At 34.8% G+C, this 13,920-nt stretch overlaps 1 protein-coding gene across 4 annotated transcripts in view; it reads right to left on the bottom strand.

Moving 5' to 3' along the window:
• Positions 1-13,920, bottom strand: part of Gcn5 (Gcn5 acetyltransferase) — a 144,160-nt gene that overhangs the window by 24,284 nt on the left and 105,956 nt on the right. For 2 of the 4 annotated variants that reach the window (XM_074185531.1, XM_074185532.1), the window contains one exon: positions 2,077-2,400. In XM_074185531.1, the coding sequence (XP_074041632.1) occupies positions 2,207-2,400 (194 nt within the window). In that variant the 3' untranslated portion in view covers positions 2,077-2,206. Of the gene's footprint in view, positions 1-1,785; positions 1,870-2,076; positions 2,401-13,920 lie in introns of those variants that run through there. The other 2 variants (XR_012468109.1, XR_012468110.1) reach the window with 2 other exon arrangements.

The following is a 13,920-nucleotide window of genomic DNA, read 5'->3' as shown; positions in this document are numbered from 1 at the left end:
ATCAGGAACACTGCAGCGGAAAGTGACTATGCTAGTTTTATTTAAGTTCAGAGCTAGAAAGTTTGAGTCACACCATTGTTTTATTTTGCACATATCCTTTTCTATTTTATTAAACAGTTGCTGTGGTGTTTTACTGTGCCACAGTACAGTGGTGTCATCCGCAAAGAGGGTAATTTTTGCTGAGATGTTCAATCTAGTGGAAAATGATGTAACCTATTCTTAAATGTTCAGTGCTTTGCTTAGTAACTGTTAGACTTGCAAAAACCAAATTGATATCACTCACGTTTTATAAAATTTGTTTTTGGAAAATAGTGATTTCATTAATCCCAAGAAACATTTCATTTTTACAGCAGGGATAATGTAAAGCACATATTGAAAAAAAAATATTCTGAGGATAATACAAGAAATTAAAATATTTTACTCTACAAAATTGTCAGTCAATTTCAAAACATATTCTTTTAGTTATGTTTTGAATATCGTATAATTCCATTTGTTTATACTGTTAAGAATGTTATATTAGAAAAACCAATGCACCCTTTGTCAATGGATTGCACCATAATAACAAAGTATTGCATCAGCCACTATGCAGCTACCCAGGAAAAGACTCAGCATATTCAGCACATTTTCAAGGCTTTTCTAGAGTATTCGAAGAAACGTACATCTACAGTTCCTGATACTATAGATATGAGAGAACAAGAGAACGCCGCATTCTTGAATAACTTCACGACTGGTCGTTGAATCTTGAATCACATTTTGTAAACTCTTTTTATTGTAATTCAAATTTGTGTTCAATAAAGTTTATTTTTGAAAAGATAAATTCAGTGAAAATCACATAACAGGAACTCATTTACATAAATAACCACCATGATAAAAAAATAATTTTTTCTTACCAAATTTGCCTTTGTATGGTTGTGAAACTATATTTTGTGTAACACTTTATGATTATGAATTGAATTGACTTCTTCAAAACATAGTACTGAATTTTGTTTATTATTTTTAACATTATATGGATCGCATGTCCTTTCTCTCATAAAGGTTTTTTCATATTAGAGAAATCAGCTCTTGCCCAAACTGATGTTAGGTATTTAAAATCTGTTTTTCTGTTAATCAGCGAATAAATTAAAGTAAAAAAAATTGTTTTCAAATATTTAAATGGAATTATATTTCTCATTTCACAAAATACACCTACAAGTCCAAGTCGACTGATATGTGAATTCCATGATGAATTCTGATCTGAATATAAGCCTAAAAGTTTATTTCTTTTTTGAATTTTATCAAATTATTATTGAAATTAAGGAAAAAAGTTTTGTTAGCTGAATTTGTTCTAGATATAACCATTGCAAGATTTATCAAAATTTAAATGCAACTCATGAAATTCCCATCAGAAAGATAACTAGTATTATGATCTCTCACAGCCCCCTAATATTATGGTATTTTCAGAAAAGTCAATGAGGGTTATGTCATCAGCAAGATAACTGATAGAACGACATAGAAATGGTGTAAATTAGAATTAGAGTTGGACCTAAAACAGAACCTTGTCAAACTCCACACTCGATATTTTGATTGGTGAAGCCAACCGCCAGCCGTGAAAGCCTACATTCCTATATCCACACTTGATGGTTTTCAATGAATTTTTTTTCCTGTATATAAGTCACTGCTTTCTGTTGCTAAGATAATTTTGAAACCATGTTAGTACTATTCCTCCAATGTCAATAAAGTTCAACTTTTGTAGAATAATATTATGATTCACTGTATCAAATGCCTTCCGGAAATCAACTGATAAAATACCACAAACACTATTTGACTTTAATTGAAGTTGGATTTTGTATACCATTTCCAATACAGCTGACTCCGTATCACTCACTCAACCTGTAAAAACCATATCGTCTACTATAAAGAAAATCAATATTTTTTAAATATTCTAATAATCTATTGTTCAATTTTTCAATGAATGTTAATAGAATAGGAAGAATGGAAATTATCTGATGATTACATTTTTCATTGGGATCTCCATTTTAAAATTAAATTAAAATTTTTGCTATTTCACACACTTCTATAACTCAAAAGATGTATCGATGATTTTTTTCATGATGGGAACCAATGTATATTTCACTAGTTTGACAACTTTTACAGAAATCATATAGTTATTCAGTTACCTGATTATACACATATATTTCCAAGTAACACAAAACATGTTGATTTTTTTTTATCTGTCCCATAATCCAATTTCTTTCATTTGTGTTTGAAAGTACTGCTGTAAATTTTCCGCACACTGGTAGTATTCGGTTTCAGGTGAGTTATAAATCTTACAGTTGGTGAAAATTCGCATCATATCAGCTATGAATAATCTTCTGGATACATAGTACCTCGATTTCAGCCTATCAGTCATTGTTTTGAGATCTGTGAAAAAATAATAACCTCAGCGGGTGTTTGTTTACTTGAAAAATATAGACCACGTTTACACAGCACCCTGAAATATGATTTTAACAACTGATGTTACTAAAACCAGCGTTAACATGTTATCAGATCGGTTTAATAATGCTAAAACTTTTGAGATGACCCAATAATAAAAACTTTAGTCCATTGAATGTATCAAGGTTTAGCTTGTGATAAATATAGATTTTTTTTTCATTTCGAAAAAATCAAGTATGGATGAATTAATGGTGCACTAGCTGCCTTTTCATCAAATGTACCCTCCAAACATATTGTGTTGCAAGCAAATGTCAAATTTGCATGCAGTTAGGTACAAGTGTGTTATGTTAGCAAAAATATTAATCTCAAACAGGTTTTATAAAGGTAGTAGTGGCAGTTACACACGATCCATTGATACACACGAACCAAATTGCTATAAAAACATGTGTAAACGTGGTTATCGTCATCTTTATAATAATATGGTACATTACGACAGTTAATTACATTAAATGAATGAAGCAAACAGTGTCGATTTAATTTTATTTGGGTCAGTTCAGAATATCACTTTGCACAATTTTTTTTCACGAATTTAATAAACCCTATATTTTGATCCATAAGGTCTTTTGTACACCTCAATACATTTTTTCTTTATTTACTATAAATCTAACCTGAAATGAATGAAACAGAAGTCTGCTCCATTAAAAAAAATAGATTACTAAATATGAAGTTTTGATTCCTGTTTTCAATAAGATACCATAGTGGACATGATGACACCCCTTACAAAAACGTCATCTATGATATCGACAGAAAAAATGAAAATCCAAACAAGAGTCCAAGCGGTGATCTGTTGCATATCCAAGTTACAACAGTGATTGCTGATTAGTATAATACATCAAATCAAATCAAAATATACTTTATTGTCAAAAAATCTAGTTTTGTTGACAAAGTAAAAGATACACATTACAGAAATAAAATATAGGCAGAAGTTCACACAAGCATGAAAAATATAATTAAAATAAATGTGCACCTTTAGAAATTGTTATATATATATATATATATATATATATATATATATATATATATATATATATATATATATATATATATATACATATGTATGTATGTATATTTCACATATTTTTTATTTAAAATTTGGATACTCCTCTTTGAGCTGATTTCAAAAATGTATAATACTTGTAGGTTAAAGTGGTTAGTTAATGAGATAAACAATTTTTCTTTTAATAGCACATATTTTTTATTTAAAATTTGGATACTCCTCTTTGAGCTGATTTCAAAAATGTATAATACTTGTAGGTTAAAGTGGTTAGTTAATGAGATAAACAATTTTTCTTTTAATAGCACAAATTTTACTTATTTTTTTTTTACTTTCACCTTATTTGCCTGTAATAAAATGGGTTGTACAACAGTTCAAACTCTTTAATCTTTTTAACTGTGCTATTTATTATGAAGTTACAATAAGTGTTCAAAATGAGTACCATTCACTTCCATACAATGGTATAATCTATTTTGAAATGCCTCTCTGACATTGCTTAATACGGCTGGATTTAATTGTCGACATTCATTTTCATGGGTGGTACGTCACGACGTTTTGATTGTTAGTATCCACAATCGCCTTCGGGTGATAACTGGATTTATTCCTCCGAGATCTGACTATAGGTCATTCGAGTAGTAGTTCAACAAAATGCTTTGAATTTTTCACAAAAGATGATGTTTTTCCTTGCAGTGGTTTAATTATTGGTAGTAAAAACCTGGACAAGTTCTGAGTGGCTGAATCTCTGGAGATAATGATCGGTCTGAGCGAAACATCCTTTTTGTGGATTTCCGGTAGTTCATACAAGTGAGGGAGCATACTGTGGTGCGGTGTTAGCGATGATCTCTCTTTTTCCGAAAAATCGACTTGGTGTTTTTTTAAAGTCTGAAACAACTTCCTTTCAATTGATGCAGTAGGGTCTCTTACGATCTTTGTATATTTTCTTTTCTGAAGCACCTCTTCGATCTTTATAACCTGCAAACGCCTCTAAATGATAGGAGCAACGTTTGGGGGCTATAATGGGGTTTTTACTAATTAAAATACTGTGGTTAGCTACTTTCGGAGAGTGGGTCGTGGAAGAAATACTCTCGTGTGATAGGAAGTGGATTTATTCGTTGTGCAAGTTGCAAGTAGACTTAACTACATATAGATTTAACGTTGAATCATTCAGCATGGGGAGAAGGACATGATCATTTGATACCCCTATGTATATATACATCAGAGTTTACATATATATAAACTAGTAAGTGGTAAGTAAATATAATCTCAGAGGTGTGATATTTAGTTAGTTGTATTCTTTCTTTCAGAATCACTGGTAGATAAGGCTTCACAGCCAAATAGCAGCATTCAAATGTAACCAATAAACAGGATAATTGACAAGCAACAAAAGGTGTAATATTAATATAAGTAAAGCAATAGAAATAATGGAAAGAGCTCGCCTGATCAAGGTGTTGCCAGCGTATATCTTTCTCCAATGGATATTCTCTTCGTTCGAAACTTTGTAGAGATCTGGTGTGTTCATAAATGATCTTGAGATTCTGTGGTAAGTATTATAGTTGTAATCAATGATTTTCTGGTTGTCAGAGACTTCTTGTAGTACCGTAACAAAGGTAACAATAAGCTAATCGTCAAGATGTAACCAACGTACAACGAAGAGATAAAGCGAAAGGGGCCAAAAATGAAAAGGCCTGAAACAAAGTAAGGTTATACGAACAATTCTGTGCCAAGTTCCAGTTTTATTTGGGAGAGGTGCCTATTAAGATACCTCTCAATGGATAGTTGACAAGCTAGTGGAAGATGTACCTGTATATAGTGGACGGCCTGAAGTGAGGTCTAACGATTACGGCTTGATTAGGAAGATAGAATAATTCAAATCCCAAAACACTGAAGTGGATATTTCTTTCTTTTCTCAAGAATAAGAAACTCTTATATTCACCTCCTAATACGTATAAGGCAAATCCATCCAAGATGTGAGCACAATTCTCAAATTCAGCTCCTGCCATGTGCCGTGATGATCAAAAAAAGAACAGGATATCCCCCTTTCAAAGGTATGTCAACTTGTCATCTAGTCAGTTTTATTTCGCAATCCCATGAAATGGGTTAATTATTGCGGTTATCTGGTCGTCATGGTTATTGATGTCACAGACGGTCTGTTCGGGGTAAAATCATCTTCAATGACGTCACAGGTGAACCCTTTTAATCAAACCTTTCAATGATATGAACTTAACAGAAGTGACACAGATTGCCAATATAACTCAACAGTGATGTGAATGTATATTTTGAAGAACTAAATATGAGAATGTTAGGTTATTTATTTCTCGTATTTGTATTCCACAGGAATCTCAGAGAACACTCGAAGCACCAATTACTACAAGGCAATTATAAACAAGAACTGATTGATGGTAAGTGATTGAATGATAACTAGATGCAATTGAATATACAGAGCGTATTATTTTCAGGTTACAAAAACTTAGAATTTAACGGATCTCATGGAAGCACTATTTCAAAAATGTCATAACAATAAATAAATAAACATCGAAGTTGTATATTTTTTTTCTAGTTAATTTAACGAAAATCATAAAAAAAAGTAAATTAACACGTAACAATCCCCCTCTTTCTCGATAGAGGTTTTTTTTTCTCAAAAAAAAAAACTGATATTCTATAAATCATTAAACTATACACTAAATAAAATACTATTAAGCTATATCATCTGGAGGGTGAGCTTTAAGGTCCTTGGCATGCCAAACACCTCGGTTTTTACCTTCCTTGTCTATCAATTCATAAGACCAAGGGGATAATACTTTTGACACTGTATAAGGTCCATCAAATTTACAATTTAGTTTGGATGTTATACCTTTTGCAGCATCAGAGAGTTGATAGTTGCGCCTCCATACTTTTTGGAGCAATTTAAAACGTTCATCACGACGTCTCAAATTATAAGTTATTCTACTCTTCTCATAAGCTTTTTTAAGTCGCGAGGATATGTCTTTGAATACTTTTTTAAGAGCTTCATGTCGAATTTCTGTTTGATAGTCGGAGGAATCTAACTGATCTGCCATCGGATGGTCAGAATCTCCAGATAACTTGATTTCGCGTCCAAATACTATGAAATTGGGTGTTAGTTGAGTTGTTTCATGACGTGAAGATCTCATAGCGCATGCAACTTGAGATAAAAATTTGTCCCAGGATCTGTGATTGTCAATGACGTAAGCTGTGAGCATAGTTTTCAAAACTCTATGAGTTCGTTCTACGGGGTTGGCTTGAGCGTGATAGTTTGCAGTGTGTCGTGGAGTTATCTCATATTTCGACAACAACTCTTTAAAAATCTTACTAGTGAATTGGGCCCCATTATCCATCAGGACAGTTCTTGGAGTGCCAAAGACTAGAATGATATTATCTTCGAAAATTCGAGCTATAGCCGACCCTGTAGCAGATCTCAATGGGTATAACATTACAAATTTACTAAATATATCTAATACTGAAAATATATATGAATATCCAGATGCTGATCGCGGAAGCGGACCGACTATGTCAATACTGACTATCTGCCATGGTCGAGTTGTCGTAGGAGCACTGCTCAACATCAAACCAACAGGTGATTTTTGCTCTGGTTTCGTTTTCAGACATGTTACACATCGTTTTATATAATGAGCGACATCTTGTCTGAGTTTAGGCCAATAATACTTAGCACAAATGCGGGATACAGTTTTGAAAACTCCAGAATGACCACAAGGTGGAGGATCATGATTATCCCTGATGATGTCTCGTCGTTTTTCTTTGGGAACAACAATCAGCCAGCTTTCTGATTCTTCAGATAGGTCTGGGTAACGAAGCACTTTATGCTTAAAAAGTCTATCACCTTCTAAACGAAAGGAAGGGTATTTCTCAGGACATTTCTTGATTTTCTGACACATACCTTTGTACCATGTGTCCTTGCATTGATTTTCATCCGTGTTAACGACAATGGCGGCATCTATGACTTCCAACATAGGTACCGTTCGGGACAGAGTATCTGGGACGACGTGGTCCTTGCCCTTCCGGTGCACTATATCGAAGTCATATTGCTGCAATCTCACAGCCCATCTGGCAATACGGCCAACCGGATCCTTGATATTGTTGATCCATTGAAGACTCCAGTGATCTGTCACAACGGTAAATCGTGTACCCTCTATATACGGTCGGAGTTTTTCTACAGCGAACAAAACCGCTAAACACTCCTTTTCAGTGGTACTGAAACGTCTTTCTGCAGCAGTAAGAGACCGACTGAGGTAACAGATAACCTTTTCTCCTTCACTCGTATTCTGAGACAATATGGCTCCGACTCCATAGTCCGAAGCATCTGTCTGAACGATAAAAGGTAGGTCAAAGTTAGGACAAGCCAATATTGGTGCCGATATCAAACTATCTTTAAGTGAACGAAATGATTTCTCACAATCTTCAGACCAAGCAAATTTCTTGTTCTTCCTGAGTAGTGCGCATAACGGAGCGGTCAAGGTGGAGAAGTTTGGTACAAATCGCCTATACCAAGAAGCTAATCCAATTATCCTTCGCACTTCAGTGGGATTCTTAGGTGGTGGAATTTGGACGATTGCTTCAACCTTTGCGGGATCTACCATAAGTCCAGCAGCGCCAACTACATACCCTAAATATTTCAGTTCAGGTTTACACACGTGACATTTCTCTCGATTGATTGTTAATCCTGCATTGCTAAGACGCTTGAATACTTCAGCAAGCACTTCGAGATGTTTGTCAAAAGTATCAGTGCAAATTATAACATCATCTAAATACACGAAACAATATTTCTCCAAGTCTACTCCTAGAACCCTATCAATGAATCTCTGCCAGGTTGCAGGAGCATTATGCAGACCCATCGGCATACGACAAAACTGAAAGAGACCCCTGTTTGGAATCACAAAGGCGGTATATGGTTTGGATGTCTCGGCTAAGGGAATCTGCCAATACGCAGATTTTATATCCAGAGTTGTAAGATAGTGAGCATCTCTTAATTTATCTAGGGTAGAGCTAACAAAGGGGAGGGGATACGCGTCGCGTACTGTCACCTTGTTTAACTGTCTATAATCCACTACAAAACGGTACTTGCCATCTTTTTTCTTAACCAAAAGGATTGGAGATGCCCAAGGAGAGTTCGACGGTTCTACAACTCCATCGCTGATCATCTGATCCAACTCCTCATTTACTTGCCGCTGTAGAGCCGGACTAATTGGGTAGTGTCGAAGTTTGATTGGAGTAGTGGTAGTTACGTTAATAGTATGTTCTACCATTTTTGTTACTCCCAATTTATTTCCCATCTGCTGAAATGTATCATCTAACAATTTATTCAATTTGTTTCTTTGATCACTAGAGAGCGAATCTAGATCAGAAATTGCTGAAATCTCGCACGACGCTTCTACCTCACTTCTAAATGTCCATGTTCCAGAGAACAAATCGGGCACTACTCCTAAAGTAGCCCAAAAATCTATCCCTAAAATCAGGTGATGACGAATCGACGGTAAGACCAATACTTCCAGTACCTTAGTCCTTCCTTCTACCGTTAGAGGTACGAACATCGAGCCTAGTACTTCACATTTCTGTCCATTCGCAACGGTGCATGACTCAACTGAACCTGGACTGCTAGTTTTTAAGGATTGTCCGCTTTCTTTCAAAAGCTTCCAGCCTGGACCACCTAATATAGTTCGGGTAGATCCTGAATCTAAGAGGGCCAAAATTTCCAAACCATAAATTTCGACACGAAGGTAAGGTCGTTTGTCTTCCTTGACATGTGCTAACACGTAATCTAGAAGCACTTGCGAATCATGAATAGCCGATTTCGAAATAGGGTTACGGTCTATCAGACGACTTACTGACGACCCCTGTCGTTTTTTTGACATTTAGGACAATTACTGTAAACTACCTTGTCTCTCCCACACTTGAAACAAAATTTACGCTTCGTTTCCCGACATGCTCGGAATTTATGATCAGTGGCTCCACAATTCCAGCACGAGGTCGGTTTACTTGAAACATGCAGACTGTTTTCGACAACAGCTGGGTTATTTTGTAGTACTTTACTAGACGATTCCGCTGTTACTGCGAAAGTTTGAAAATTTCCATGACTTGGTTTGCGGTAAGCTAATTCAGGTTCGAGCATTCCTCGATAATTTGTTGAGGGTGGCTGAAATTTCAACACCCTTGCTTGAGTTTCTTCTACAGCGCGGCTTAGCTGAAGTAACTCAGAAACGGTTTGAATCGGTTGGAGAGCCAACTGTGTTTGAATATATGGTAGCATATTTCGACGGATAATTTTCACTCTAGTGTCTTCTGGTGTAGGTTTGTCCAGTTTTCGAAAGAGGTTTTCCATGGCTGTTACATAGAAGATAACTTTTTCTTGAGCACCTTGGGTACGTTGACGAATTTCATCCCACAAGTTGAATTCGTAATCGTACGGTTGGAAAGCTTCTTTCAATTGAGAACATAATTCATCCCATGAGTTGAATACCTGTGTTCTGTACCAATACAGCGCTTCATGTGTGAGTATTTCTGAAGCAGACCGAAGTAATGCCTCCTTGGAAACTCCTCTAGAGACTCTCAACTCCTCTATCCTATCCAAAAATTCATTAACACTACCTTTCCCGTTGAATTTCACATTCCAACGACCGACTTCCACTCGACGATTGTCATAGCTTGGTAGGTAATACGTAGATACGGGACCCTGAATAGGAGAGAATCCACAATTACTCATACGGTTCGCTAGCTGAATATCATTCAAATCCTGTGAAGAGGTGTTTCTTTCCGTCAGACTGTTCAATTGAGCCATCCTTGAGGCTGAATCAAGATTAATTGTTGAACTATTAGGTTCCTGAGGGAAGGTTACATGTCGAGGTTGTAACGTTGATGTTAAATTTTCTGGAATATGTCGATGTGTTGACAATTTTTCCAAAGTGGGATTTGTTGTTTCGCTAATTGATGGGAAATGATTCAGACTTTGTGGATTCACTTCAACATCTACCAAGTCATACGATACCCGAGTTCCATGATTGGACTCTGTGAGTATGGGATTAGGTTCATCTAACAATGATCCGCCATTTCTATTCGATGTCTGCCTGATCTTGTTAGAACACTGGCTAGTTGAAATCCCATCCTTAGCTAGATTAACTTCCCCAATCAATTTGGAACAATGCTCAATTAAATCCAGTTTTGTAGCTTCTTGTAATTCACTACAAGGTATACGTCCTAATCTAAGTGAAATATGAACAAGTCTAGAATATATTCTTTTATATTCATTTTCCCTATTATTTGTATCAAAATTCAACACTGCTTCAGAAAGTTCTGAAATTTTTACCCTACATATATTTAGTTCGGTATTTGTATCTAAATGGTAGATAAATGGAACCAAGGTCACTCCATCTTTCTCTAAACGAAGAGCATCTCTCAAAAGTATTCGTTTTTCTTTTACGGTATTACCTATAGGAAATCCTCTTATTTCTAATTCATATGTGAGTTCATCACCAAGTAGTCTATTCACTTCCATGTTAGAAAAATTAAACTCACCAACAAAAGTGTAATAAGAAAATTAAACTAATATCTAAATTAGCCAAGGGAGACCCGCCCCTTCAAAAAAACACGAAAAGAAAAAAACCAATCACAACACACGATGACTTTAACTCACCCTGTATGAGTTGAAAAGAACAACACAAAACTAAAATTTTATAGGCTCCCCCTGTATGGGCCAAATCGAGTAACTAAAAAAACTTTCCAATAACTGAACTCATGCAGTATGAATCGAAATTACTCTAGTCCTGATCTACCCTGTATATGTAGAACCAAAATTAAAAACCAACTAATACACTTTGATCTCCAGTGGGAAAAAAAGAATCCTCTATAATAATGACATCAAAACAAAATTTAACACCTTCTGTTTTATAATAAACCAAAAAAAATTGAAAACCTTTGAAAACTACAATCTTAAATATTCAAATAATTAAAGGCGGTTGCTTTTGTCTTAAGATTAAACCTCAAAACATCACTATCACTCTGAAATATAAACTTTATTTCTTTTAACACTAGTAAAGAAAACCTTCAATCAGTTACCAGCATCGTTCATCAAAAATGGATTACTCAGTAATTTTTTTGATTCAAATCAAATGTATTTGTGTTCACTCTATCGAGAAAACCATGTCAATAGTTGGAAGCATATATACGAACACCATACTATGCGAAGTAAGTATACGAACCGCAACAGCTGATCAATAGTCAAATCAATACCTGCAAAACGAATTTCTCCACATAAACAAACAAGCTGGATGCCAATCACATAACGTGGGCGCCAATTTTATAACCTGCAAACGCCTCTAAATGATAGGAGCAACGTTTGGGGGCTATAATGGGGTTTTTACTAATTAAAATACTGTGGTTAGCTACTTTCGGAGAGTGGGTCGTGGAAGAAATACTCTCGTGTGATAGGAAGTGGATTTATTCGTTGTGCAAGTTGCAAGTAGACTTAACTACATATAGATTTAACGTTGAATCATTCAGCATGGGGAGAAGGACATGATCATTTGATACCCCTATGTATATATACATCAGAGTTTACATATATATAAACTAGTAAGTGGTAAGTAAATATAATCTCAGAGGTGTGATATTTAGTTAGTTGTATTCTTTCTTTCAGAATCACTGGTAGATAAGGCTTCACAGCCAAATAGCAGCATTCAAATGTAACCAATAAACAGGATAATTGACAAGCAACAAAAGGTGTAATATTAATATAAGTAAAGCAATAGAAATAATGGAAAGAGCTCGCCTGATCAAGGTGTTGCCAGCGTATATCTTTCTCCAATGGATATTCTCTTCGTTCGAAACTTTGTAGAGATCTGGTGTGTTCATAAATGATCTTGAGATTCTGTGGTAAGTATTATAGTTGTAATCAATGATTTTCTGGTTGTCAGAGACTTCTTGTAGTACCGTAACAAAGGTAACAATAAGCTAATCGTCAAGATGTAACCAACGTACAACGAAGAGATAAAGCGAAAGGGGCCAAAAATGAAAAGGCCTGAAACAAAGTAAGGTTATACGAACAATTCTGTGCCAAGTTCCAGTTTTATTTGGGAGAGGTGCCTATTAAGATACCTCTCAATGGATAGTTGACAAGCTAGTGGAAGATGTACCTGTATATAGTGGACGGCCTGAAGTGAGGTCTAACGATTACGGCTTGATTAGGAAGATAGAATAATTCAAATCCCAAAACACTGAAGTGGATATTTCTTTCTTTTCTCAAGAATAAGAAACTCTTATATTCACCTCCTAATACGTATAAGGCAAATCCATCCAAGATGTGAGCACAATTCTCAAATTCAGCTCCTGCCATGTGCCGTGATGATCAAAAAAAGAACAGGATATCCCCCTTTCAAAGGTATGTCAACTTGTCATCTAGTCAGTTTTATTTCGCAATCCCATGAAATGGGTTAATTATTGCGGTTATCTGGTCGTCATGGTTATTGATGTCACAGACGGTCTGTTCGGGGTAAAATCATCTTCAATGACGTCACAGGTGAACCCTTTTAATCAAACCTTTCAATGATATGAACTTAACAGAAGTGACACAGATTGCCAATATAACTCAACAGTGATGTGAATGTATATTTTGAAGAACTAAATATGAGAATGTTAGGTTATTTATTTCTCGTATTTGTATTCCACAGGAATCTCAGAGAACACTCGAAGCACCAATTACTACAAGGCAATTATAAACAAGAACTGATTGATGGTAAGTGATTGAATGATAACTAGATGCAATTGAATATACAGAGCGTATTATTTTCAGGTTACAAAAACTTAGAATTTAACGGATCTCATGGAAGCACTATTTCAAAAATGTCATAACAATAAATAAATAAACATCGAAGTTGTATATTTTTTTTCTAGTTAATTTAACGAAAATCATAAAAAAAAGTAAATTAACACGTAACATCTTCTGTTCGTAGAGATCAGTATCCCTCACAACAGTAGCGTTTCCCTTATCTGTAGGTAAGATCTTCAAATCAAATCAAATCAAAATGTACTTTATTGTCGAAGATGAAATCTCATTGACAAAGTGTTACTATTTTAAGAAATATAAGCTACACAACGTAAAAGATATTGTCGAAGATAAAGTATTATTGTCAAAAGTGTTATTATTTTAAAGAATGTAAGTTATACAAATTGAAAGTAATATTTGAACATTTGGCGATTTCAGCATTTTGGGGTGAAGAAGTAGTCAGAAAGTAATAATATATATGCTACATATTGAAATAAATAATAATAATAATGAATATTCTCATGCAACACATAAATGTAAGTATGAGAATATAAAAACTATAAAGCATAAAAAGTGAATGCACAGAAAATAACAATAAGTATCAACTTCGTAAACATTTTCAACTATATAATTCAGAGCTAAATGTAAACATTAAACAAAAAGCTAA

The sequence above is a fragment of the Leptinotarsa decemlineata genome, unplaced genomic scaffold (assembly GCF_025532065.1).
Source record: "Leptinotarsa decemlineata unplaced genomic scaffold, Ldec_3_MD MMD2_tig00026375_RagTag_RagTag, whole genome shotgun sequence".
Lineage (NCBI taxonomy): Eukaryota > Metazoa > Arthropoda > Insecta > Coleoptera > Chrysomelidae > Leptinotarsa > Leptinotarsa decemlineata.
Note: the sequence above shows the minus strand (reverse complement) of the source record. Positions and strands in the feature narration are given on the sequence as shown.